This window comes from Equus przewalskii, chromosome 13 (genome assembly GCF_037783145.1).
Source record: "Equus przewalskii isolate Varuska chromosome 13, EquPr2, whole genome shotgun sequence".
Taxonomy (NCBI): domain Eukaryota; kingdom Metazoa; phylum Chordata; class Mammalia; order Perissodactyla; family Equidae; genus Equus; species Equus przewalskii.
Window position 1 is genome coordinate 78,337,352 of NC_091843.1, and position 27,798 is coordinate 78,365,149.

At 33.1% G+C, this 27,798-nt stretch overlaps 1 protein-coding gene across 5 annotated transcripts in view; it reads left to right on the top strand.

Moving 5' to 3' along the window:
* TMEM161B (transmembrane protein 161B) overlaps window positions 1-23,585 on the top strand; it is a 68,664-nt gene extending 45,079 nt beyond the window's left edge. For 3 of the 5 annotated variants that reach the window (XM_070569754.1, XM_008512646.2, XM_070569753.1), the window contains 7 exons: window positions 11,995-12,146; window positions 12,672-12,732; window positions 13,241-13,381; window positions 16,073-16,186; window positions 19,923-20,097; window positions 20,980-21,076; window positions 22,307-23,585. In XM_070569754.1, coding sequence (XP_070425855.1) covers window positions 11,995-12,146; window positions 12,672-12,732; window positions 13,241-13,381; window positions 16,073-16,186; window positions 19,923-20,097; window positions 20,980-21,076; window positions 22,307-22,584 — 1,018 coding nt within the window. In that variant the 3' untranslated portion in view covers window positions 22,585-23,585. Of the gene's footprint in view, window positions 1-3,669; window positions 3,688-11,994; window positions 12,147-12,671; window positions 12,733-13,240; window positions 13,382-16,072; window positions 16,187-19,922; window positions 20,098-20,979; window positions 21,077-22,306 lie in introns of those variants that run through there. The other 2 variants (XM_070569755.1, XM_070569756.1) reach the window with 2 other exon arrangements.
* The last annotated feature ends 4,213 nt before the right edge of the window (window positions 23,586-27,798 follow it).

Sequence of the window (27,798 nt, forward strand, 5' to 3'; positions counted from 1 at the left end):
TAATTGTCTTTCCTGTGTGATGGCCCATGAAGTCTTAGAGTCACTGGAGAAACGTCTGCTGCTTTTATAATATGAAGCATATCATTTTCATTATGAATAAAGGAAAAGTAAAAAGGTAAAAATGGTACTTGCAAAAAATCCAGAGATCCTTTGGTAGAAGTAAAACTTTTAAAAATTAAATACTCTATAATCAATACTTTTTTTAAAAAAAGAACCTTTTCTTATGAATGAGCTGTATCACAGAGTAATATTGAGTCAATTACGTGAATTTGAGTGAGAAGAAAGCTATTCCACAAAGAATGATAAAGCTTCTCAGTAGTCCTATTATATTTGGTTAAAGGACTGGATCATTAGTCACATTTCCACAGTGCTTGTATTTTACAATGTGGATGGTTTAAGGTACAAAACCCTATTATGTATGTTTTTAAGGCTGTGTTTTAAATTCTTAATTTACCTTGGTTGCCAGACATGCAAATTTTATACAAAGAAAAAAGTTGTGAATGGTTTAAATTGAAATCAGTTTTGAGTTTTCCATGTTAAATATTCAGTTCTATATGTAGATTTGTAAATTAGAGGTCTACCAATTAAATGCTGTTACTTGTTTGCTGTAAGAAATAGACAACTACAGCAAACTAGCACAACTTAGTCACCTTTTCTAAATTCTTTAAAAGATTCTAAATTACTGTATTCTTACTTTACAAAAATGTTCTGCTTTAGGTGACTAGGAAAAATGGAACACTAAACCTTGAACTGAACTGCATAAGATATCACGTCTCCTAGTGAGAAAGAAACAGTCAAAGCAATTGAATCTGAGCCAAGGGCCTTGTTCTGTCTTGGAAAGTTGTACATAGCATATTGTATCAAAGCTTGTTTCTTTTACAAACTTTTGGAGCTCTTCTGTGATGTTAATGCTGCCAAATTATTCACCTTTCAGGTCAGAAACCTAGCGTTCTATAGGGAACTCACTTGGTCCTATCTCGGACCATATTTCTGTTTTATTAATTTATAATTAAGTAGGACTTTTTTTTTAGCTAGGAAGTTATCATTTTCCTTCTGAATCTAAAAATTTAAGGATAACGTTCATTCTTTTATTTTAATCCAGAAGATTAGTTAATAGTTATTTTTGTTTGCTTTTGCTTTTTTTTAAAATAAAGCCTGTCTTTTATGCTTTTGAAAATCTTTGGCTATTATTTCCTTCCGCAAGCTGGCTAGGTTGAGGCTGGCCATAAGCTTTTTTGTGGGATGGGTTTTAAACATGCACAGTAGTTTTTTGCTTATATCAGAGAGAATTTTAGGTTTTGTTTCTTTTCTCTTTAACTAAAATAAAGTAATTGAACTTTCATCTCTAAGAAAATAGGAAAAAACATTTTAGTTAAAAATTACCCACGTTGGTTGTTTTGTTTTGTTTTTTAACATTGGAAGACAGGATTGGATTATTTATGAAAGGATTTAACTTGATAGATCATAAGGATTAATATACTTATTGCTGGTTTTCAGTGTACATACTTGAAGCAGCTTCTTGGTGTTGTTTCTAAGTTTCTTTGTGGTGAGAATGCAAAGTATAATGTATTTTGAGTATTTTGGTTGCTTTTTCTTTTGGAAAAATAGATGTGGGAGATTTAACCATTTGAATAAAAAAAATTAGGTTTTTTTTATTAGCAGTCGCAAAAACAATATAATCTTTCACAGAATAGGAAAACTTTCAGTTTACGTGAAAATCACTTAGTTGAGTGGAAATCTGATCTATTTATAAAAGATCATAAATTTTGTGAAAAATTTTTGAGAAACTTCTGTGTTTATTCCTTAGGATGCCATCCATTAGGTTTGTGTATTGACAACAGAATATTTCTTAAAATATAATCTCTTTCTATTTCTTTCCTTCTCAAAAAAAATTGATAAAATATCTTTGAATAATTTCAAGATGTTAGGGTATAGAAGACATTTTCTTAATATGAGAATTGTGTCTTTAAGGCAATATAAGTACACAAACGAAGTTGAAACATAGTAGTGCATTGATAAGTATATGTTATTTAAGTTGTTATCTTAGATCTGAGAGAAATTTATCATTTTAGAACTAGAAAGTAAGCCTGTTGACTATCTGAAAGCTCTGCTCTCCAGCTTGAAGATAAATATATTTAAAATACTTCCTACTGAGTACATCTTCCCACCTGTCCTTGATTTTTCTTTCCTATTGTAATTTTTGCATTTGCATCTATAAATTACGGCCTAATTCCAATTGTGAAAAAATGTTGATATTAAATTAGAACTTTTAAAACGTCCACCATGTGGCAGAGAAAAATTTATCCCACCCCTTACATTCTCTTTATTTCAAGGGTTGGGATTTTGTACTATAAAGCAAAATAAATTAACACTTAAAGTAGGTGGTACATTCAGCTAAGACTGAGGGGTTAAAGAGAAAAAAAAAATTGAAAGAAAATGACTATTTGCATCAGTTTTGCAAATGCAGTTTTGAATATTGACTAATATTCTTTATGAATGTCTTAAGTTATAGAATGATCTATAAAAATAATAATAGATAAAAGTAGGGAAAGAGTTTACTCACAGTGAAGGTACTTGACCATTATTTCCATTAAGTCATAAGTAAATAAATGCCATATTTTTGCCCAGTGTCTTTTGTTATATGTATCTGTAAATATAGAAGCCTAATTTTGGTATTATCATGTTATTTACATTCTCATGTTGTATTTATCTACAAAAGGGCAAAAATAAGTATATTCCATTTACTTGGAAATTGTGGACAATTTGTGCAGAAAGAACAGATAGGAAGTAACTTAGAAAAATTTTGTTTTGAAACCCATTCCTACAATATTTCAGGTGTAGTTTATTACTTATTTTTCTATATGAATAGCATTGTTAGTAAACATATTCATGGGATTAGAACATAAAAGGGTTTTTCTTATTTCAAAAACAATTTGTTATATAGGTAATACAGAAATTTGATAAGTAACTCGAAAAGAAATTTTGTTTCTATTTTAGCTAGAACAGAAAGTCTTTTGTGAGATCTCAAAGTTACCACAGTTGTCAGTGAGGAATTCTAAATGGAGTACCTCAATGTAGTTATTTATCCTGTCTCTCAAAAAGAAAAAAAGCCAGATTTATATCCTGACACGTCTAATGCTAACAAAATCTGTCTTCTTTTTAGTAGGTTTTTGTTTATTCTGCTACCATGTACTATGGTTTGGACTTACTTATATATTAATTGAACAAAATACACATTGCTCTAAAGTTTGATAGAACAAGAAGTTGAGTTTTGAGTTTGAAACAAATGAAGATTCTACAAAACAGTCTCCCAGAATAGACTTCAGTAGGCCTAGCAGATCTATACGTAGCTTCTCTTGGCTGGGAAGGGACTGTTAGTTAGGCACTGAGGTTATTGCTGGAAAATACTCAGACTTTTTCTCTTGGTTAGAGTTTAACTCTTAGAAAAGCTACCTGTTTACTTCTCTATAAAATAGGCTAAATATTTGTTCTGTTCTGTTCCAGGTATACATATATCAGGTCTTTGCCAGTGGAGAACTAGATTGTATTGAAATCGTAAGGTTTTATGATGATAGTGTTTCACAAGCATGGGAAACATTTCTAACAGTTGGGTTAATATTAATCGTCATTTTGCTGTATTTTAATTCATAGGACATGGAAGTAATCTCAGTGCATGAGATTGAAAAGGTTAGTAAAATATACATTTGTGCTTTACACTGTGAATTTGTATGTAGTTCAGGTTCTATTAAACTCCAGGACATAACGTACTTTTTTCCGGAGTAGAGGGGTACGTTGTAGATCAAGATTTTATTAAAATCTCGATTGAATTTTCTAAAATGTTGACTTTTATCAAATATGTATACATAGTTTATACAGACAAAAAGTGCAAAAAGTATTGTATTAAATACCATGAGTCCTCTTCCCTACCCCCTTGCCACTTCCCATCATGTTTTAACTGTTTATACTCACTTTTAAAAATCTTCATATTTCTAAATATAATGCTTATACTGCTGACTCTTAATTCATCAATTATGGTAGGTGAGAATTTTCCTTTCTTAAACTATGCCGTCTTCTGTGCTTTCTCTCCTTTGTGCTCTTAGTGTAGTTACTTTACAATTTTTGCTAAAATCAGTATTCAGTGATTATTATACCTATATAAATATTATTCATATGTGAGCATTATAAGGTATTGTAGCTTCTTTTGCAGTTTTTTCATTAATTAATGAATTTTTTTTAATTTACTTAGTTTTTCTTTGTGTTTATTATTAATTCCACTAGCTTTTCAGTATAGTTTCCCACAAAGTTGCTGATAACTTGTATTAGTTACCTTCTTCCCCCCGATGGAGATCCCCTTCCTGGAGACCTCCGTTCTCTGGCTTTTATCTAGTCTGGTTGCCCTTCATGCCTGCTGCACAACCATCATCTTGGGACTTCTTTTTGTTGTCATCCTCAGAATTCCTTTTGCCTTTCTCCCAAGTGTAATTTCCCATTCCAGGATTCAGCGTTTTTCTCTTTCTTGGTTCTTGTTCATGTTTCCATGGAGCTTTCTACCAAAGTGTGCATGTGAGGCAACTAGTTTTAGACTTTCTTGTTTATTTGATTGGTAGTTTGGTTGGATATAGAATTCTAGGTTGTCAGTATTTTTCTTCATAATTTTGAAGACATTGCTTCATTGTCATCGACCTCAAAAGTTACTGTTAAGAAGTACAATGTTGTGATATTTAATCTGTTGCACATGACTTGTTTTGCTTTATTTTTTTTTTCTCAGGAAGTTTTTACAATCTTCTTTATTTATCTGGTTTCTGAAGGTTCATGATCACGTACCTTGTTAGGAATCTTTTCTCATTCTTTGTGCTGGGCTTTTGGTAGCCTCTTTCAATTTGGAAACTTCGAGTTTAGAAATTATCTTTTATTATGTCTTTGATAATTTCTTCCCTTCTGTAGTCTCTCCACCCTCCTGGATTGATCCTCTCATTTGATCACCCTTTCTGCTTTGATGGAACTTTTCCTCAACTTTATCTTTCAAACTTATTTTTATAATATTTTATATTTAATATTAATATTAAGTATTTTTCTTGTCCTATTTTTAATTTTTCTGGGCATGTTTTGATATCTAACCATTGTTTTTTCATAGCATCCTGTTCATGTTTCAAAGGTGCATTTATCTTTGTTTAGCTTTATGAAATATAGATGTATCGCATATATATTTATGTATAGAAATGTATATGTGTATCTATTTTTTTTTGTATGTGAAACTTATTATTCTACTACCTGTATCATCTCTCTTTTCTCTGAGTTACTTTTTCTCCATTGTTAATTTTCTCTCTTGTCTTTTACATAAGATGGTATGTCCTAATACAAGAGTTGGCAGATTGTGGCCTGCTGTATCTGAGTTGCATCCTGTTTTGTACAGCTTTTGAGCTGAGAATGGTTTTTAACATTTTTAAAGGGTTTAAAAAAATTAAAAAGCAGACAGAAGAATATGCTACAGTGACTGTGTATGGCCCACAAAGCCTTAATATTTACTTTCGGGTCCTTTACTGAGAAAGTTTTCTGATCCCTGCTCTGTGTCTGGAGATTCTTGTCTTTTCTTTCATATTTAAGAGTCAGACACTAGGGGCCGGCTCCATGGCCAAGTGGTTAAGTTCACGCACTCCGCAGTGGCGGCCCAGGGTTTGGATCCTGGGAGCGGACATGGCACTGCTCTTCAGGCCACGTTGAGGCGGCGTCCCACATCCCACAACTAGAAGAACCTGCAACTAAGATATACAACTATGTACATAGTTTGGGGAGTTTGGGGAGATAAAGCAGAAAAAAGAAAGATTGGCAACGGTTGTTAGCCCAGGTGCCAATCTTTAAAAAAAAAAAGAGTCAGACACTAAAAGCGAATTGGGAACTCTGTATGTAAGTAGGACTTGATTAACTTCACTGAAGACTAACTTGGTAAATCTCAAGCTGGTTTTATTTATGTCAGTGTCTATTGTTTTTCTTTGGGGCCTTTTACTTTCACTAGAGGAGAGTCTCTAATCTCCTGTCTGGAGTGTGGAAGTCTGCTGCACGCGTTTCAAAGCTGATATACGTTTGAGTATGTAGACTTTCACTTAACTTTTCTGTTTTCACTACAGTTGCCTTGATCTGAACTCTGTGTACCTCAGATTCAGTTTCTTCAGAGGTTAAATCTTAGTCTTCTGCTGGAGCCAGAGTAGAATTTGTTACCTGGCTGCACAGGAAAGTAATGGGAGAGGGGAGTTGGGAATCCAGTTTCTGCTTATATGGAGGTCAACTCATACCTCTATTTGCAGCTCACACCATACTGCTGTGTTTTGTAGAATCTTGTATCTCCTAGATTAAACTTTCATGGAAAAAGATTTAAGCACACCTAGGAATTGTATCCAAAGTATAAAATTAACTCAGTTTTTTAACATCATGTAATCCATTCGTCCTTATATTACTTTTTGGGATTAGAAGTTATATATGAGAGAGAACTATAAAGAACTCTAGTTTTCAAAACAGCCCTCTGAAGTGGTAGATATATTAGTTGCATTTTACAAATAAAGAAATTGGAGACACAGAGAGGTTAATTAACTTCACATGGAGGATCACATAGTTAGTAAGAGTAGAACCAAGATTCAGCCAGGCATTCTGGGTATACAGAATGCTTTCTTTACATCTGTGTCGCACTATAGTTCAAGATAGCATAATATACTTGGCAAGTGAATTACAGTAATGAGTGCTTTGCATTCAGAAGAGAAAGAATGGTCTGGCTAGAGAGGTAATGGTAAGTTTCATGAAGGACATGGAGCTTGAGTTGAGTCTTTGATTAGGTAGAGGGAAGGGAAGAGGGTAGTTCAGATAATAGGTTATGATCCAAGATGGTATAGCTGTTGTATTTAGGAGATGGTAAATATACTCTTCTGATTTAAGTGGAGATTTGGGGACTATTGAATGAAAGCTTGAACATGTGAGTGCAGCCAGATCATAGTATTACATACCAGAATATTGTATGTGTATTTTACACTGTGGGTTACAGGAAGGTTTTGTTCTAATATGGACTCAATGCATTTACTTAGTTTTAAAATTTATCCAGTATTCAATGCAAATTGAGAGTGCAGGGATTATAACATTTTAGGTGTTTGTGGTGTAGGATTATATTAGATTAAAGTATTAGTGATGTAAGGAAGATTATGCTTTATGCCTGGATTAGGTTGCATCTGATTTTGTTTTTTTCCTTTAATGTTGACATATTTTGTAATTTATTTAATTGTTCTGTGGTAACAGAGTTTGGTGGTAGATGTAATGTTTGAGAAATTTCGTTTTGTCCATTTGATATCACTTTTGGCTAAGAATGTTATTTTGCTTTTAGTGTAAGTGAAGGAGTTGGAAATTGTCGCTATGTAGATTCTAGTATCCATTTTCAGTAAAAATGAAGCAATATTTTCCAACCTGGGCTTAGGGCCCTCAGGCAACGAGAGAGATCACAGCTAAATCTCAAAAGCAGTTCAGTTGGGGTTTTGGAGTTTCTATATTTTGTTTTTTAAACCATATTTCTTTTTTCCTTCTTCTCTCCCAAGTATCTAAGTTCTTCCTTACAATGCCAGGAAAGAGATGGACCTCTAGTGTTTGATACTAGTAAAAGGAGTCACCAGCTTTGTTTCTTTTACTTTTAAGTTTTGGAGAAGAGATAAATGAGTAAGGAACATGCGATTTTAAGTATCCTGGGGAGAAAAGTTTGAGCATCTGTGTCCTAGAATCTTATCACCACTCTTCAGCAGTGTTTTGTGTTTCATGAACTCCATCTCGAATGTTGAAAGTTAGATGAAGTTTCTTTTAAGACTTCTATTGTTCCTATCTTGCTTTCTTGGCAAACTTCATACTCAGGGATAGGCTCTCTACTCCGTTAGGAGAAGAACTGCTGTTTGCCTGGGAGCTTCAGTAGTCCTAATTATCTAAAAATCAGATCGTTTTTCTTTGTTGTTTGCTTTCATATTTTTCACACTTAACCTGGATTCAACTATTACTAAAGTGATTGCTGTCACTTATTAATCATAAATATAAAGAGGTTATGCTTTTAAAATTGAATAATTTTAAAAATTATTGTATAATAGACTCATGTGTATAAAACTTTGTTTTCTCCATGAGGAGAAGTTAGGAAGCTTAAGGGGGAAGCCTTAACTTTATAGTTTTTTTTTTTATTAATTGGACGGCTAAAAAATAAATCATAACATAAATTTAAACTACATCGTGTTAATTACTTTGGTTAATTAGAAAACTGTTCTAACAGATTGTGCAAGATGGTTTAGATTAATGCTTTCTAACCTTTTTTCTGCCTGCACACACAGCTGGCTCCTGTCAGAAGCACCTTTCATTTCAAACATTATATTTTCACTCAGGTTAACCCGTAATGGAATGGGTTTGCACTGATGGCGGCACAGTCCTGCCTATATCCCTCTAGCTGGAGACTCTTGGTTATTCTCAGGGCCCTGTCCTGGGTATAAAGTCTTTTTACTTTAAACAACTATAGACTACTAGTGTTTGTCTTTAATTAGAAAACATAAATATAAAAACTCTGAAAAGATTGATATTCTTATAGAAAAGGAGAAAAAAATAGTGGTAGGATGTATGCAATAATTAAGTTGTACAAAAGTTAAAAAGAATTCACATTATATCTTAAAATGACGTGGAAACTAAATGTGCCTTAACTTCCCATTAATCATTTTAATTGAAATTGGCGTCCTTTCAATTTGAGAATCCTACTTAAGCTTAATATTACAAAATCATGCCAGCTTCTAACAGGGATGCAGTGTACTCTTATTGCTTATAAATGATTTAGTGACTGTTAGCCAAAATAGGTAGAAGATTGACAAATATGTTTAGGGAAAACTTGTACAATAATGTTAAATGATTTTAGAAAGAATGTTGATGGAATAACATGTGGAAATACCAGAAGATAGTTCAGTGCAAAATAAGAACTGGAATATAAATATCACTCTTTAAATTCTTACTATATGAGTTTTGCAGATTTATAAGACGACTATTTATTTCCCTTGTTATAAAAATAATTTAGCTTCTCCTTTCCCCTAATGCTCAATCTCAAAGAAAAGCTGACGTCTGTTATTTGGTGGATCGGCTTTTTTACTTCAGTAGAGTTTCAGATTTCTGTATTGTTCTGTGACCAGAGTACTGCAGAGTTAAATTGAGCAAGATACCCTGGTGTTAGGGGGCTGAATATTTGGTGGGGCTAATAATTTTGAACTAGTGGCATTTGTTTATTTATTAGTTTTAGTTCTTACATTAAAGAAGTAATTTGTTCAAATACTTGACCATTATAAATATATAACCTGAGTTATGGTGAATATAAGAAGACATTTAGAATGAAAGTAACACACTTGGTAAATGTCTTGAGAAAATGTACGCTGAAGTTCTATATATGTATTTCTGGTTATATGTATCCTAAAGCATATATTAATTATAGGAAATATGAAAACATGGAGAGGTCTTTTTAATCAAAAAGTTCAGAGGTTATCTAGCTTTTCATTATCTGCTTTAGTCTTGTCTTACCAAATCATATACTTACAGAATATAGCATTATAAGTATTATTATTGTTATAATATTCTATAAATATATTAAAAAGTTGAAATCAATTCCTAGTACAGCAGTTTTTAGATAGTACCTCCAACTTAAATGTAGATTGTATTCTAAAAAACTTAGAAATAAAATAACCTTTTTTTAGGGAAATGATGCTATAAATGGCACCCGCTGCCCCCACCCCAAGATTAGCCCATGAAAGTTCCTTTGGTCTATAATGTAGCATACAAGATCATATTTTTTTCAAAGAAAACAGTGCTGTTGCTAATGAGTAATTAGGGAAACAAATCTGAGGAAGTATTTATCTTGAATCGTGGTATTTGAGAAAAAGCAGAGAGATTTGTGTGAAAGGGAGATTAGCTAGAGTGGGATTAACTGAGGTGAGAACAGTGAAAGTCAGGAAAAGGCATGATGCCCCCTGACAAATGAGGTGCTGCCGGCAAGGAGGTTCATAAGGTTACTGCCCTCACACAGTTTTGAGAGCCTGTTGCCCCTGGAATAGGGGGATAAAGATGAGCTGTTCCTGTACTTCATATTTTTTGACATTTTAGAAGGGGGACTATCCTTTATGAACCTTAGGAAAACAAAGGTTTAGCTTTTATAAAACCCGAAAATCCCTTAAATTTATAACCATGAATAGAGAATAATTTGTATTTTCATTATTATCACCAATGATAGAAACAGATCTTAAACTGAAACTTTTTCTATATTGTTTTTTGACTTTGAGTATATTATCCCAGGGAAAATGTTTTTGAGATCGTTCTTCAAAAAGTCTGTTTACCATAAAAGCATGTAATTAATACTATTTCAGCTTTCCTAAACTGCCATGTAAAACATTATTTCTATGGCAAATTCATTCACTGATTGAGTCCTGCTGTGTGCCAGGCACTCTTCTTGGTGCTCTAACTACAGCAGTGAACAAGAGACAAGAATCTTTGATCTCATGGAGTTTATATTCTAGTACAGATTTATTTCAAGTTCCATTTGAAAGATGCCAACATTTTTATTACCTTCAGGTTGGCTTGCTTCAGGTGGGTGCCTGAGCTGGAGCAGCTGGAAGTCTAGTTATATCCAGTACCCTGATAATTGAGCATGGGTAATAATATATTAACCATTTTTAAATAGGGCAACAAATGACAGCTTCCTTTTAAGGAACAAGGACTAGAGTCCTTATCCCTTGCCCAACTGTTCCTGAGTAAGGATTCTTAGGTTTGTGAGAATATTTGAGCCATTTACCTGTCAGGCAGGTCTCTTTTTAAGATTTCATGTGTTACTGCTAAACTACCGTGTGACTTTGGTGCTGTGTACAGTTTTGTAAAGGCAGTAGAATAAGTTGTTGAGTGAACACACTCTGGGTCCAGACCGCCTAGGCTTAAATCCTAACTGCCTCTGGTCTAGTTGTGTGATCTTAGGTGAGTTACTTAACCTCAGTGCCAGTTTTTTAAAATCTGTAAAGTAGTGATAATAGTTGGCTAATGTGTAGATGAAACGAGTTAACTGGTAATGTCTAGCACTTGCAAGTACTAAATAAGGGCTATCACTATTTTCCATGCTTCACATATAGTTTATGTTAAAATTACTTTTCTAGATGTTTTTGCCCAGCACCTTATTTTGTTTGGTGAGTTTATGCTTTCAAGGAGAGCAATTTGGAATAACGGAAATCTGAGTTCTAGCTTTGGATCAGCCACTGATTTGATCTTGATTTGATCAGTTATTAAAGGGGGTTCAGATAAAATGATCTCTTTAATATTGTCCTGTAAAATTAAAATATTTTAATGATTTTTAATAGATGAGCATGTTGAACCTTTGGCTGTTTTTGAATAGTCAAAGGGAACTTGTTTAATCATACTGTGAAATGGTGATCCCAGATACATAGTTTTCGTACCACAGCTTATCAGTGGCTGTTAGTATCTCAGATTTTGAATTATTGGGTGATTTGCAATTGATTCCCATGATGTGTGTTTAATTCTAAATATAAACAGCTTGACAAACCTGCCCAATAAAAGGTTGTTCCCTAACGTAACCTCTACCTTGGCTTTACATGTCGCTGAGAACCTATTTCATAAAATTATTGTCATAACCTCCTACTAAAATTTGAGTCAGATAAACTAGAAATACATTTTTTCCCTAATTACAATTTAATTTGTGTATTGTACTTTTCATTAATTTAAAAATGTTATAAACTTCACTTAGATTTGTTTTGTTTTTGTGTCCTATTTCCTGGAAGACTATTCAGACTTTCATTAGTTTTTCACTTCCTTTCAAAGGGTACCTTGTGAATAAGCATGTTGTAGAATCAAAATAAATGTTATAGTCAAATTTTATTGGAGTTCAGGTCATGTAAAGATGGCTGTGTTTAACTCCCACCAAGTTATCTGTGGTTTTTTCCTGAACTTTTCATTCTGCAGCAAAGTTCTGTTTTCATTAACTACACACTATTTTAAAGTAGAAGATGGTGGTGAGAGATCAGTCTGTGTTACTTTTGGATTTTTTTTCTTCGTGAAAGCAATGGCAGTCTTGATTGTAACAGAAAACTACTTGGAATTTGGACTTGAAACAGGTAATAATTTTATACAACTTTAAAAATCAGTTTTGCTTTATCTACCATTAATATTTTTTACTTCCATATTTGAGTTTTATTTCTGATAAGTTTTTAAAATTGGATTTGAGGTGTATATTCTGTAATGTTCTAAATAATTAACTTTTATTGTTCTTAAGATCTTCCTTTTCTTGTTTTAGCCAAGTTTTTCTGTTAGCTTTTTCCAAAAATACTGTCCCTTCCCCCTTTTTCCTTACAGTTAAATGTTTCCATAATGCTGAAGTTTACTCACATAGATGAAGACGCAAATTTTAATGCAAATTTTATGCACAGTCATGGAATGTACAAATATCAAAGGAATGTTTTCAAAGACTGTTCCTGCTAATAACCAAATTTTATTGCATTATGGCATACTAAATTAGCACATGAAAGAGCTAAGCTAGTCACTTCAAAATTTAAGATGCTCTGTTTTCTAGCATTTTATTTCCAAAGAAAGATTCTGTATTTTACCCCTGTGATAAGAATAATTTTCTTTTTTCCCTACAGGGTTTACAAATTTTTCGGACAGTGCAATGCAGTTTCTTGAAAAGCAAGGTTTAGAATCTCAGTAAGTTTTTTTAAAAATTAAACATTATTTAAATTTTTCCATTTTTAGTAAAACAGCATTTAGTATAAATGGTTCTTTGTTTTTAATCAGTGAAGAGGTCTTTCTTAAGTAGGATTGTCACTTCTAGAAATAGCCTTACCCGTAATTTTTACGAGTATAGTATATTGTATACTTAATATTTTTGTAGAATTCTTATTTGGATTTGCTTTTACTTGATTTAATTCCTCTACCCCCAGATGTTAGACTAAATTTACATCTGAGTCACATATTAAATTCTATCTCAAATGTGTAGGTTGGATTGTTACAAATGTGGCTAAAGAGATGCCTGATTTAGTTTATAGTTCACTAAAACCCATTATAGAGAATTGACCAAGAGCTGTCTTTCTGTAGAAGTTTACTTTTATTACTGTTATTGTTGTGGTTTTTAAAGTAATTGATCAGAAGAAAGGAAATTCCTAGGAAGTTAACCTAAAAAATTTATCAGCTTTTTAAAAAATTTTGTTTCTAGGGGTCCTGTTTCAAAACTTACTTTCAAATTTTTCCTGGCTCTTTTCTGTTCGCTCATTGGGGCTTTTTTGACATTTCCTGGATTACGGCTGGCTCAAATGCATCTGGATGCCCTGAATTTGGCAACAGAAAAAATTACACAGTAAGCGGAAAATGTACATAAGCACATGCAGATAAATATATGTTTTCCATCTTAATGAAGGTATATTATTGCAATGAAATCATAAATTATTGTATTGAAAATTAATAACCATTTGATGTCACACTACTTCCTCTTTCTACTATAAGCAAGTTTCTTTTATTCATTTCTAAATTTTAAGTCCTGTGTTAAAAAATATATATTTAATCAATTACTAAACTTCTATTATACTTGTAAAAATGGAAATATCAATATTTATGTTCTTTTTAGGTTAGAGGTCAATGTTTATGATATTGTAATCTCTACAACTGGACTAAGGATCCATGGAAATTTCCGTAAACTCAAACATTTTAATTACAAACATTGTATTTAAATTTTATGTAAATAATTTAGTGTTTTTTATTTAAAATATTTAAAAATTTTTTGAAAGTAAAATCTGTATACATAGGAGATGTTTGTTTTCCTTAAATTATTGATCTGTTTGTAAAACGTTAAAATTATACATTATTTTACTTGGGGATAACTAATATTGTATAATGTTAAATATCATAGGTTACTTTTAACTACCAAATTCTATTTTAGTTCTCAAATGGAGAAATTATATTTGAATTTCTATGAATAGTTCAGAGCCCATTTACTATATTCTTCGTGGTTGTCACAGATTTTTTTTGCTGATGTAGACACCTTGGCAGAACTACAGGTTTCTATCTCCTTCAACTCGTATCCAGATCCAAATTCCCGTCTCATCTTTTTATTGACGCCCACGTTGAGAATATTCCATTTTGATTTATGTATTTATAATCATTAAGTTTCTCTGAGTGATCATATTTCCTTACATTTCTTCTCTTTAAAACCCTATTTTTAATGATGCTAATTCTCTGATCTTTTTACATTCTTATCTCTCTTACTTATGTCATTTTCCTTTATTTTAATTTTGACAGTCTTTTTGTTTTTTTCCTTACCTCCATTTTTCTACATATGCTTTGTGTGTGTGCTTACTTATTCTCACCTCCCACGACACACTCCCTCGTCCCTCTTTTTCCCCTCCTTTTACTCAGCATGCTCTTGGCTACGTCCTGCCTTTCTCCCACCATCCTCTCTCTAATGGCTTCTTTTAAAACAAAACCTGATTCTCCCCCTCCTCTCTATACAGACACTTCAGTCCACTAACCCCAGTGTTATGATTTAAATAAGCTGAAAGGGTGGGTGGAGGGGAGCCCCTCACCAGCTACTGAAACCGCTGTGGGCTGCTCCTTGATACTAGAGTGTTCCCTAGCAACACTGCATATCTAATACTGCTGCTTTCTTCCCCCGCACTGATGGTTTACCCAGGCTGTGGGATGAAAGAATCACTTTATAAAAACATTTAAAGCATTTAGTGATGGTTTGGAGTTGGGGGGGGCACATTTTACTTCCCTTTTCAGTAGAAGGTGGCTTCTTTTAAGATTTTTCCCTTTGGGGATTTAGAGTTTTATTTTCTTTTTGGTTTATTGCATTGTGTTGTAGCATTCTGCCTTGATACAAGGGTGTGGGCAAGCTAGTTCTGTTGTGAGAGTAGCATGACTGGCACAAAGAGCGGCGTGCTCCTCACCCCATGGCCAGGCACTGGTACTCGTATTAATGCCAGGACTTAGAACCCGAGTTCCACCTTTCCCTGTCAGGTGTTCAGGTTTCCTGACCCAACCCTGTTTTGTCACGTAGATCACTATCATTTAAGCTATTATGATATTTTAGTGTGCGTGTGTGTGTGTATGTATTTTAAATCCTCCAGTTTAGCCCTTCAGCATGGTTGATAATGAAAGCAGTACATGGTAATAAAATAGTCTGAAGAATTTGTCTTTTTCTAAAATAAGAAAAATCTTTACCAGTCATCTGTCTCTGTAGGATACAAACTTGGGACAACAATTAACAATGAAGTTACAGCTCAAACCTGAAACCTTTTGCTCTTTTAGGTATACTGTCTTATCAGGAGTAATGCAGGTTTCCTTGGTTTGTGTACGATAGGGAAATTAATTTCAGATATTTCAGATATAGTCATAATACTCTTAAGAAATAAAAATATGTGAATCATTTATGATTTTGCCAATCATACATTATATTATTATACATGATTGTACATGATCATTGCATATTGAAAGATTCCTCAGTTATAAGTTGCTGTAGTAGGTTCGTCTGCCATATATCTTCTGGTATTATGGACCTTGCTAATCACCATCTCTTACTTATAAATAATAAGGAGACACGTTGTTTCAGCTGCACTGAAAAACAGCAAAAGAAGACTAAAAAATCCATTGGATCCATTAACGTTGTAGAGTTGAAAGAATCATTTAAGGACCTGTGTGTTAGTTCAGTCAGGGATGTAGAAGGGGATTGTGACAGACACTAGAAGAGAGGTGAGCAGACGTAGAGTGTAGTGCTAGGTCTGCCCCTAACTGTAATATTGCCGTGAGCAAGTCGTTTAACTTTCCTGGGTCCAAAAGTTCTCTTCTGAAAAATTAAGATAATGAGGTAGTTTTGCAAAGGCTCAAGTCAGCATTAAGTGGTAATGATGAGTATAAAATAAAGGTGACAGTAGTACCTTAATATAGAATACTGAAAATTAGTTACTACCTTCATTTTGTAAATCCCAAGTTTCTGTGTTTATTAGTGTATTTTGTTTCTGGATATTTATATTAATTTCTTACATATTTTCAGAACGTTACTGCACATCAACTTTTTGGCACCTTTATTTATGGTTCTACTGTGGGTGAAACCAATCACCAAAGACTACATTATGAACCCACCGTTGGGTAAAGAAAGTGTCCCTTTGTAAGTATGGATATTTCAGGGCTAATTTCTGTTTCGTTATATAATCAAAACTGTTTTCAAAAATGTTATATATTCTATTTAAGTTTTTTAATGATAATATTAGGACATTGTATTTTTTTAAAAATGCATAGAAATTCTAAAAGATGTGTTATAAATTTGACCAGGTCATCATTTAACCTTTTGTGATCTTCATTAATGAATGTGAATGTGAAGTATTACCCTGCACTGATATTAACTTATACACTTGTAAATTTTTTTGCTTTCTCACTTAATGTCCACTTGTTTTGTGACATTTTCCTGTTGTTGTTGTGCCTGTTTTTAAGATATCCTCTGCAGTTCTTTTGCTTTTTCTTAATTGTGAAAGTTAATGGAGGAAAAAATGAGTAGTATAAATGGATTCATATATTCATCCCATGTAAGAGTTCCTGAAATTTTCCATATTTTCCTCACCCTCTTTAGTTTTGTTTTTTGGTAAAGTAGTTTTTCAAATTAGAGGCGTAGCATTTTTACCCTTGAATACTTTAGTATACACCTCTAAAAAATAATATTTTCCTACGTGACAATAGTGTCATCACACCTATCAAAATGGAAAAATAATGCCTTAACATTATTATCTAATATTAGGTCATTTTTCTCCAATTAGACAATATTTTAACAGAGAAGATAGTAAAGAAACATAAAAAAAGTTTATTAAAAGGCATTAATAACTGTATTTGATAAGTTAACTCGTTAGCCTCATGGAACTATGTTAGAGTAATAGATTCAGACAGAGCTGGTTCAAACCCCAGTTCTGATCCTCACTAACATTGAGGATTGTTTAACCTCACTGAGCCTCTGTTTCCCCATCTGGAAAATGAAGATAATAGTATCTCCCTCACAGACTTAACATTGGAATTAAATGAAGGAACACATGTAATGCAACCAGCTGGAAGTAAGGGCTTAATAAATGTTCCTTTCATTGCTTTGCCTCATCAAAACTAAAATAGAAAACCTTGACTAGTCATTGACTCCACAGTATACATTTTATATTATGTATTTCTTTGAGATCCTGGTACAAATTTTTCTTGGAGTATATAATCAGTGATGACCATGACTTTTGTGGGGGTTTTTTTCCTGTTAATCTTACTGAACTAGGGAAGTACCCGTTGAAGTTACAATGTTTTTTTCCCCACATGAATAAGCTTTATTGGTAATTTTAACTTGACAGATTCACTAAGTATTTAAAAATAATCCTAAGGATTCTCAGGTTTTAGACAAACGTCTTCTAACTCATGTCTTTAATACTAAAAGCATTCCCAGTCCTTCCTTGAAGTTTAGTCGTAGAAGTTCGATTTTATACTCCTGTAATTATGTTCTCAATTTTATGTTTGCCTTAGTTTAGTTAGGAAAACAAGGAAATTAGCATTTATGATGCATCCGTCATATACCAGTTATTATGCTAGGTATGGATACTTCACATATTCTATCTCCTTCATTCTTACAGTAATTCTCTTTTGTGATTGCTATTCTCTTCCCATTTTATAGATGAAATAACAGACTCAGAAGTTAAATAATTTGGCTAAGGGTTATTCACCCAGATTTGGTGTATATAAAGCGTTAGTGGTTATACCAACATTCATTTCCCACTTTTAGCCAGACTAAACTTTGTGCAGATTAGCAGTGAAGACTATGCTTAAAGGAAATGGGGATAAGGAATTTTTTCTTTGGGTGTATATTAAATTGTAGAAAAATTTTGTTGTATATGAAGATCTAGGATCCTCTTCTATAGCTTTATTTCCTTTGTCCCATCCCCATTTCTGACCTGTTGTATAAACAATGTAAACAAAATTGCAGTCTTATCTCTGCTCTATCCTATTCTTTTTTATTTGTCAGACCATTACATTAAGTGATTAGACAGAGATGATTTTAAATTTTTGTTTAAAATCCAAAGCCCATTTGGTAGATTGAGAAAGAATGACTGCTCATCAATCAAAGAGAATGAGATGAAGAAGAAAGCAAGTGACAGGTCTTCGTCTGTCGCATGGACTAAATGGTTTGTGGAAAGGTCTCTATTTGTAGTCAGAAGGAAAAATGGTTATAATGCAGTTTCAATCCAGAAATGTATTTAAATCTATCCATGTGTTCTTATTTGACATCAAAAAAATAAAATGTGGGCAAACAGAGTCCATATGTGCTTGTGACCTTGTAAGAAGAAAACCAAAAAGAGAACATATACGGAGAAACCTAGAATGGCTCCTAGAATTTGGAGAAATTTCTCCTGCCTGTTCTTTACCCATATATTTTGTCCCAGCTCAGGGTCCTTTCCTGAGTTACCCCATCAGATCAGTTTTATCAAATCTTTATGAGGTTGGTTAAATAATCTGAATTAGAAGATCCTATTTAATAACTGTTATCCTAAATCCTGAACTACTCATAAACTGAGCGAATATTTTTTGATTCACTGCCTTATTCCATTCCTTTCATTCCTATTATCTGTCACCCTCAGAGTCTATATAGTAGCTGTCTTCAGGATGCTACCAGTCAAGTGTGTCTGCTACACATCTCCAGGGAGCAGAGTATTGTCTGTAGGCCCCTGGAAAGGTTCAAGGCTGTGGGTGGCCTTGTGTCTTGTGTATTGTCAGTCTCACATGACTGACTCCTTAATCTCATTGTTCATAACAGTGGAAATGTGTGGATAAAAGATTAGGTCTTTATCCTTCCTAGCCAACAGTGCTTTTCCATTAGAATTTTATGTCCATGTGCACTCATGACCTTGTAAGAAGGAAACCAAAAGAGAGCATACATAATAAAGCCTTTGTTCCATCCGCATTTCTGACCTCCATTTCATAAATAGTTCAAACAAAACTGTACACTTTCACATCTTCTCTGCTCTTTCTGTTCCCTTTACTGTCCTTCAACTATATTTCCCCCTGGCAACTTCTCTTGTATTGTAGTTTTAGTCCCTTTTCTTGGTGTTTAATCTGCACAGAAGAAAGGGCTGATGATGGAACCTGTGTTGAGGAGAAGTGTTGTCAGATTTTTTATCTTTGCCTATTTGTTCTTATTTATAGCCACCCATTCTACCCTCATGGTCTTAAGAATTTGAGGGAGAACCTTTCAAATCCTATCTGGCAGATTACTCCACGTATTTCAGCAGTCACGTATGAAGTACCTACTATGTACTAGAGATTAGATGCCAAACATGGTCTAGTCATTACTTCCAAATTACCCACAACGTCGTCTTTTATCAAAGCAGAAGACATGGCCTTTTAAAACCATTAAACCCAAGAAGGACATTCAGAAATTACTTTCTTTCTAAAGTCCTCACCCTAGTCTGATTTCTGAGAAAATGTCCTCAGGGTACATCTTTTCACCTGGAATCTCCTGTAGTTTCCTTCTTTCTATCTCCTAGTTTCCAGTTTAAGAGTGCCCAACTTCTCTTTTCATTTCACAGCCAATTTTTTTTCCCCATGGAAGAGGGTGGATAGAGAAAAGCATCCCAAGTTTTTGGTCTACTTTTTTCTTCTGGATATCTGTTACTACTTTATTTTCTTGATTTGTTTGTCTATCTGGTTCTAGTATGCAAATGAGAGTGTTATATGGGTAATCTAGGGCAGAATGGAATACTTTTATATCTCCAAGTATATAGCTAAGTGTAGATTTCCTATATCTTATGTGGTGAACGTTAATACAGTATAACTAGCATGCTAGCATATTTTGGTCTTTGAGAGCACCATATCAACTTTTTGATCTGTAGAATGACAGAAGCTACATTCGATACTCTGCGACTCTGGTTAATAATAGTGCTGTGTGCTTTGCGGTTGGCCATGATGCGTAGTCACCTGCAAGCTTACTTAAATTTAGCCCAGAAATGTGTGGATCAGATGAAGAAAGAAGCAGGGCGAATAAGTACGGTTGAGCTACAGAAAATGGTAAGTTGTATACTGTGGTGTGAAGAATAGCAAATACTGTGTTGTAAAAGAAAAGACAATTTGGTTTATTTTAATAGATAGTAATTTTGTCGCATAATATTCTTATTGTAAATGGGATAATCTTAAACTGGCCCATATCAGACAGACCTTGATCTGATTTTGGTGCTGAGTGAAGAAAAGGTCTCTATTCTTCCTGCCTTAAATGTTTTGGGTGTCGTACAGCTGGGTGGTAAAAAGCTGTGATATGTCTACTGTTGCTAAATGGGACCCCCTAATTGATTTGAAAAACATTACAGCATATTGTCCAGCCTTTATGGCTTAAAGGGCAGGAAATATTAGTGACTAAATTTATTCCTTTTAACAGTATCCCAAGTACTTGGACATGAAATGTAAATATTTAACTTAATAGGAATTTCAAAGAAGGAAATTTGATCTCAGTCAAATATGTTGATGTAGAATGGGGATTTAGTGTTTTTATTTATGAGGAGTTTATACTTATAAATGACTCTGCTTGTTATTATTTAGTTTGATGTTTTAGATGTCTTTAGAGATTTTAGCATTTTCTTTTGTATTTGAAATGTAAATGAATACACACCATTTGAATTTAGTGGTTATTTTCTCCAATTTATATTGATCACTTAAGAACTGTTTTTAAAGAATTTATTTTAGTATTATCACATTTTGAAAAACTTCTATTTAAGTTGAGCCTTTCTGAAGTCAGTTTGGGGGCATTTATGAATTGCAAACTTAGTACCATTTAGCTTCCTTCCCAGGAAAGGATAACTTCTCTCTTAAGCAACTCAGTTTGACAGTTATATGAAAATTTAATTCACTTATAATGTGTCAGCAGTATTAGACACTTAAGAATGTTGTTGGTTGCAGGTGGCTCGAGTCTTTTATTACCTGTGTGTCATTGCACTGCAGTATGTGGCACCTCTGGTAATGCTGCTTCACACAACTCTGCTTTTGAAAACACTAGGTAGGCGTGCCCTGGCAACTGGGAAATGTTTTATTTTCTGTCTATGCTTAATAATGCTTTTTGTTACCTACAATGTAATATGCCTCTTAAAATCGTTTCTCCCTAAAAGTTTTAAGAGGAAACATGGGAAACTTTTAGCTGTAGAAGTAAATTTGTCATCTTGATTTTGAAAACTCAGGACCATATGGTTTTATAACGTTATGCTTTACTTACAAGAATTGTTTGCTAAAGGTTAATTCCCAAATTTACTAAGTAACTTGAGTGAGCACTGTTAATATTAGTTATTTTGTGTTATAAGAGGATGATTTAAGATTTTGTTAGGGCCTAACATTTAAATTATTACAAGATAGGTAATTCTATGAATTACAGAATCCTTTGGTGAGTTCTACTTGATAGCTCATATCTAAGATAACATATTATCTTATGACACAAGATAACTTATGTCCAAAGATTAAGGATTTCTCAACAGAAGAACAAAGTTCTCCTATGAGTCTGTGCACTAAGCTGTCGAGTCCCTGTGTGGTGTTATTCAAGAACTGTCTGTTGTTATATTGATCGTTTCCTTTTGCTTAGTTCAGGCAGTCTGCCAATGTGGGAGTTTAAGAAGCCCAAAGGAACTAAAAGTATTATTTGGGTGGGCTTAGTAGATAACATAGAGCTGGTGATAGATGTAAGTGTGCTTTAGGAATCTATGGCACGTAAAAGACTAGTACAGTTAGATTATGTGGCTCATATCCTGTCCAACATAGGAAAGTCTATGATAAAACAACTTCTGGAAGCTATTAATAGTCTCTCACATTGAAATCATAGATAGTTTCTGAGAAAGAAATTTATTCTGATATTCTAGGGGTAGAAAAGATTTCTAAGAAGTTATTGAGTCTGTCCCTGTCACTCCAGTAGAGGTAATTGATTCATGTGTTATACAAGGAAAAGTTGTTTTTATTATTTTACCAGATTTTAGTGCAGTTAATTAAAATAAGTTAGACTTTTAGCTTTTATGTGTACTTTTAATGATAAGACCAGATTGTGGTCTGGTCACATTGAGTTTTTTACCAGGTATGTAGAAAGATTATTATTTTACTTTATTTCAGCATAAAATAATTTTTTATATCATTAAACTTTTTGTTCTTAATTTCAAATGTAAGTTAAAAGAATTTCGTATTTTTTTTTTAATAATAAGGTTTGGAATTAGTTACTCTTCAAGTTTTAATTGTGTCTTGAATTTTCTAGGTAATCATTCATGGGGCATTTATCCAGAACCTGTCTCTACCTTGCCAGTGGATCATAGTCTGCCCTCCCATTCTGTTCACTCTGAATTACCGTCTGCTGATGGGAAGATGAAGGTGACCGTTACGCAAATAACAGTGGCCCTGAGCAGCTTAAAAAACATTTTCACTCCTCTGCTTTTTCGAGGACTTCTGTCTTTCTTAACCTGGTGGATTGCCGCTTGCCTCTTTTCTACAAGCCTTTTTGGGCTTTTCTATCACCAGTATTTGACTGTGGCATGAATCTCAGTTAACAAAAGGATATACTTTGAACTCAAGTATTTGTGCCCTGGAAGGGCTGGCGAAAAGCAGAAGAAAGCAAATACAAAGGAAAAAAAACATATCAGAATATCTTGTTTTAAATGCTTCCTCTGTATTCTCAGGGTGAATTAATGGTATATTATTTAAAATTATGGAATAGATTGTTACTGCTATACTGTGGCATTGGAATTTTAACTCCTTGTATTAAGAGATGTGAGAGGGCTATCCACAAGGGTAATGCTTCTGATTACCTTGGTTTACAGAAACCTCCAGCAGACTTTGAAACTTCTCATATGACTCCAGTTATTGATTGATTGCTCTTAATGGTATTAAGGTACTGTTAATATTCATAATGGCTGCCTATAGAACAATCTTCAAACTGAGCCATGCTTTAGGGGAGGGAAAGGAGCTCAAGTCACTTCTGTTGGTAATATGTTAGTCATTCTTCAGATGACAACAAAATCCAACAGAAAGGGAGAAATAGCTACTGTATATTACAGTAAAGAAAGCTGTATAGTAATTTTAAATTTAATGGACATGTACATGCTTGATATCTACAAGTACTGCTGCTTGAGAGTGGCAAGAATCTTGTTTTAAAATGTGTTCTGTCCAATTTGAGGGATCTATTAAAATGATTGGCTGTATGATCATTTGCAATCTTGCTGTTAGGTTTGGGCCTCCCATCTTTTATTTTATTCTATGATCCTAAATAGTTCTTTTTAATAGTCTAAAACTATTTATCAATATTGATCAGACTTTTAAAAAATTACTTTGTAATCCTGCTGACTACCTGTATGTATTATATATATATATATTATATATTAAATATATAATATATTGAGATTATAAAAGTTGAAAATATTGAATCATTATAATATTTTAAGTTGCTGAATGTATGTTAAAACGTGATTGAATGAGATGTATTTGTATCTAGAAATTTTGTTTCTTTTTGGAATGAGATTAAAATACATTTTGAAAGTTCATCAGAGCAAGCAATTTATTTGTGTTGCCTATGTGTGAGCGTACTTAAAATTTTATAAATACACAGGTGGTTTTTCCAAAATTAAAATTCTTTTTCTGTCATTTTCAAAAATTAGAACCTTTCCCATTCTAAACAAGTCTATAGGTATCATTTAAGCCTATATTAAATAAGGCTTGTTTTAAATTTGTAGTATTTAGAATTAGAAATACTAAATTTTTATTTTACAGGACAGAAACTGAGGTCATTTGAATGAAAAATTCAAATGAAATGAAAAAACAAGTTAAATTCTTTTTGATGCTTTTTACATCTAAAACTCAAAATGAAGGATTACAGTTATAAAGGGGATGAATATAAGAGAGAAACAGATTTTTTTTAAAGCAAATAGTAGAATTTATAAAAAATGTTCTTCCATATACTATCTTGAGATGCTATATATTATGTTTCAGTGCTATTGTTGCTATTGAAGGCAATTTTGAAACTCTTCTTTTGGAATACTTAAGGCTTGTGGTTCACATTCATTTGAATAATCTCAGTACAGCAAATTCCTGTCTTTTGGTGTAGATTAAATATTTTGGAAATAACTGATATATTAACTAAGACGGAGTGATAAGTGCTTAAGTTGTATAATACTCTTTGGTTGGAAGGAATTGTGAATATATCCTAATGATAGTTCATGTGTATTTCCAAGAGAAACATTCCAAATATGTTTTGAGGTATATCAGCATTACTAGAATAACTGTCTTATAACAAACTTACAGCAAAGTAGGACTTTTATTTTGTAAGTGAAAGTTCTCACATGTTGGCCTTACTTGAAAAGAATCTCACCTGGTATTTATAACTGTTCTTATTAAGGAGCTACATTTAAAAAATTAGAACTGAAGTTATTACTTTGAGTTTCAGAAATGGTACAGAGGAATAATATGGGAGGAAAAGACATAGGATTCATTATTGGATGGAATAACATGTATTTCTAAAATACTAGTGATTCACTCATTTTAAACTTGAGTTCTCCCTAAGTAGAGTGTGAACTTGCACAAACTGCACATTAACTTAAGTAATGAGTTTTGTTTAGGTTTTTTTAGCCTTTCAAAGCAAATTTGATGAGAATGATGGTTATAGCTACTAACTGGTTTATTTAAGCATCTTGTCTTTGTACCAAGAATTATTTTCTGTAAGTGTGTAAGAGTTTGTACTTTATGTAAACCAAATAATATTTTTTTAATTGAGATATAATTGACGTATAACATTGTATTAGTTTTAGCTATGCAACATAATAATGATTTGATATATGTATACATTGTGAAATGATTCCAAGTAATATTTTAATATCCTAAATTAGGCCAGTAGAATTCTTTTATTTTTTTTTATTGGACTCTAGCCATTATGAATGCTTCAGAGGTCATTTATTTGTATTATATATTTTTGCCAAATTGACTAGGAATCCTTATAATCTTGCTTCGTATGATTTGTGGAATTTTATTTGACAATTTGTTTATTCCTGCCCCCACCCTACACCCCTTGCCCATTGCACTGTAATCAGAGCTCTATTCTCCCTCCTACCCCTGTTGATTTGTCTGAAATGAAAAGCATGTAATTTTATCTTAATATCCGCATGTATTTTGATTATCTTTGGTATTTTCCCCAGAATTCTAATGGCTATGCGTAAATGACCAGTGCATCCAAGCATAATGTGCTCATTATCTTATTGTTTCTGATATAAATATCATTGGTAAAATAGTGACGTTTCTTCTTGAGTTATGATTCTAAAGAGATGTTCATCCGTTAATGGAATCGATAGGTCCAGGAAGCAATAAGTAGAATTCATTATGAAATCTATAATTGGAACTTCACTGGATAGATTTTATTCTTTCAAATGAAAGATTAAATTCTCAGAACTACAAAGCACAGTGTCTCAACATTCTCTGAATTTATACACACTTTCTGAGCCATCTCATACTTGAAAATTGTCTATCATGGTATATGACTTCTGTTCAGCAAAATAAAACTAAGTGGTTTTTGAATGTGGATCATCCTGTGTCTCCACAGAGCTTTAGGTGGCTTAAAGAATCAGATTTAAACACACTTATGATCCTAGAGCTTGAACCCAGTGTCTCAAATAGTTGCACAATCTCATCTTTTAAACTCCCACTCATCTCATTATCTCTGCCCTGGGTTTATAGCTGAGTCGGTTGTGTGCCATGAAAACTCTGACATGGACACTAAGGATGGTCAAAAGGCTAATGTCCACCTTTCCCTTCTTATTTAAAATGGTAAACATATTCACTTATTTTTGTTTTCTTCTTAAGACAAAAGAAAAGCCAGATACAGCCTGTTCAAATGCTTGTCCTCTGTTACTGTTGGACTCCTTTTTTAGCCACAAACTATTATGTTGGTTGGGCCAATCTTTAATGATTCAAAGAGCATATACTTTTTCTATCCCATCGTTGATGTTTTTGTTTTGTTTCTTTTTTCTATATAACTCCCTGTAGGTAGTTCTTCACCTCCATTCTCCCATTTGGCAAAAAACTATTCATTTTCTTAAATGAAGTAGCAGGATAATTTTGTGCAAAGAATGTTAGTCTAAGAATCAGGAATCGTCTCTTCTCATCCCATTTCTCCTGTAATTAGCTCTTTTTTGCGCTTATTCAGCATTCAACCCATACTAATTAAATAGAACTGAATTATCATCACTGTTGACCTCAGTTTTATCACATGTAAAGTAAAATTAAGAGTTTACGTTAAATATATAGCTATATATTTCTAAATCTGATATTGATTTCTCTTTGTGTTAGCGTGGGAAAAATGAATAGCTATTTTTGGCTTCAGGAATGGTTACAGATCATGTTAATTAAAGGACATTCATTTATTGTTAGTTAAAAATTACTTCACAAAGAGTGTTTTCTCCAGGAATATTTTGGTTTGCACTCATTTAATTATTCAATTAATATTTATTGAGCGCCTTACATATAACAGTGAACCAAACGTCAAAATCCCTGCCCTCCAGTCTAGTGGGGCAGTCAAATATAGGATATGTTAGCTAGTACTAAGATCTAATGAGTGGGGGGTAGGGGGAATCAGGGATGGAGGAAAATGAAGTTGGAGGATAGGGATAAAGTTAAAATTTTATTTAATTAATTTATTATTTATTTATTATTTTTTTAAGATTTCATTTTTCCTTTTTTTCCCAAAGCCCCCTGGTACATAGTCGTATTTTCAGTTGTGAGTCCTTCTAGTTGTGCCATGTGGGACACCACCTCAGCATGACCTAATGAGCGGTGCCATGTCTGCGCCCAGGATCCGAACCCGGGAGACGCGGAGCGTGAGAACTTAACCACTCGGCCACAGGGCTGGCCCCTAAAGTTAAAATTTTAAATAACATCAAGGGAAAGCTTCGCTGAGAAGGTGATTTCTGAGTAACGACTTGAAGGAAATGAGGACCATCGCAGTGTTTTTTTCTTATAGGACTGTAGTTCATTGGTAGACAAAACACCCTGATTGCTTGAACTTTGCTAATTGTGAGGTCACTAAAGGATTTTTTAAAAAGGGACGATATATATTTCTCTATTCAGTTGGTGTATTGTACAAGGATTATAGCCATTGAATTAAAAATGCTGCTTGTTTGCTAATAAACAGTAAAGCATACAACAAATATAATCGTGCGAGTCCAGTTTTTAGAGTTTTTCTGTCAAGTGCTTTTTAACCTAATTTGCACATTTGCATTTCATTTCAGTAGAACTTTTAAAGACTCAAAGGGTTTCAAAAGAACTGCAGGACCCTAGAGCAATACAATGTTTCTATTTGGCAGGCAAATTTTAACCACTGTTCTTTAATCTATCAGATAATCTGTTACACAAAGGTAATTACACAAAAGGTAACAAGGCTGAGGACAAATTTGGATTACTAACATCAAAATTTTAAATGTATAACACAGTTTGAATATGTTAAGTACCAACTGCTGAAGTATTAAAAATGAAGATGTATTTTTTTAAATAGTACTCGACAAAAATTAGTTTTAACCTCTATTTTATTTGGAATGCATTTTTCTTTCTGTAATTTTACACTGAAACAATCTGTCCTTATGAATAGAAATTTCCAAAAGACTAAACAAATGAAACCATGTTAGTGGAATTGCTTTAAATAAGTAGCAATGATAGGATTTGGAATTAGTGTAATTGTGTTTATGTGTATATTTACTTGTTCTTTCATTTCTATAT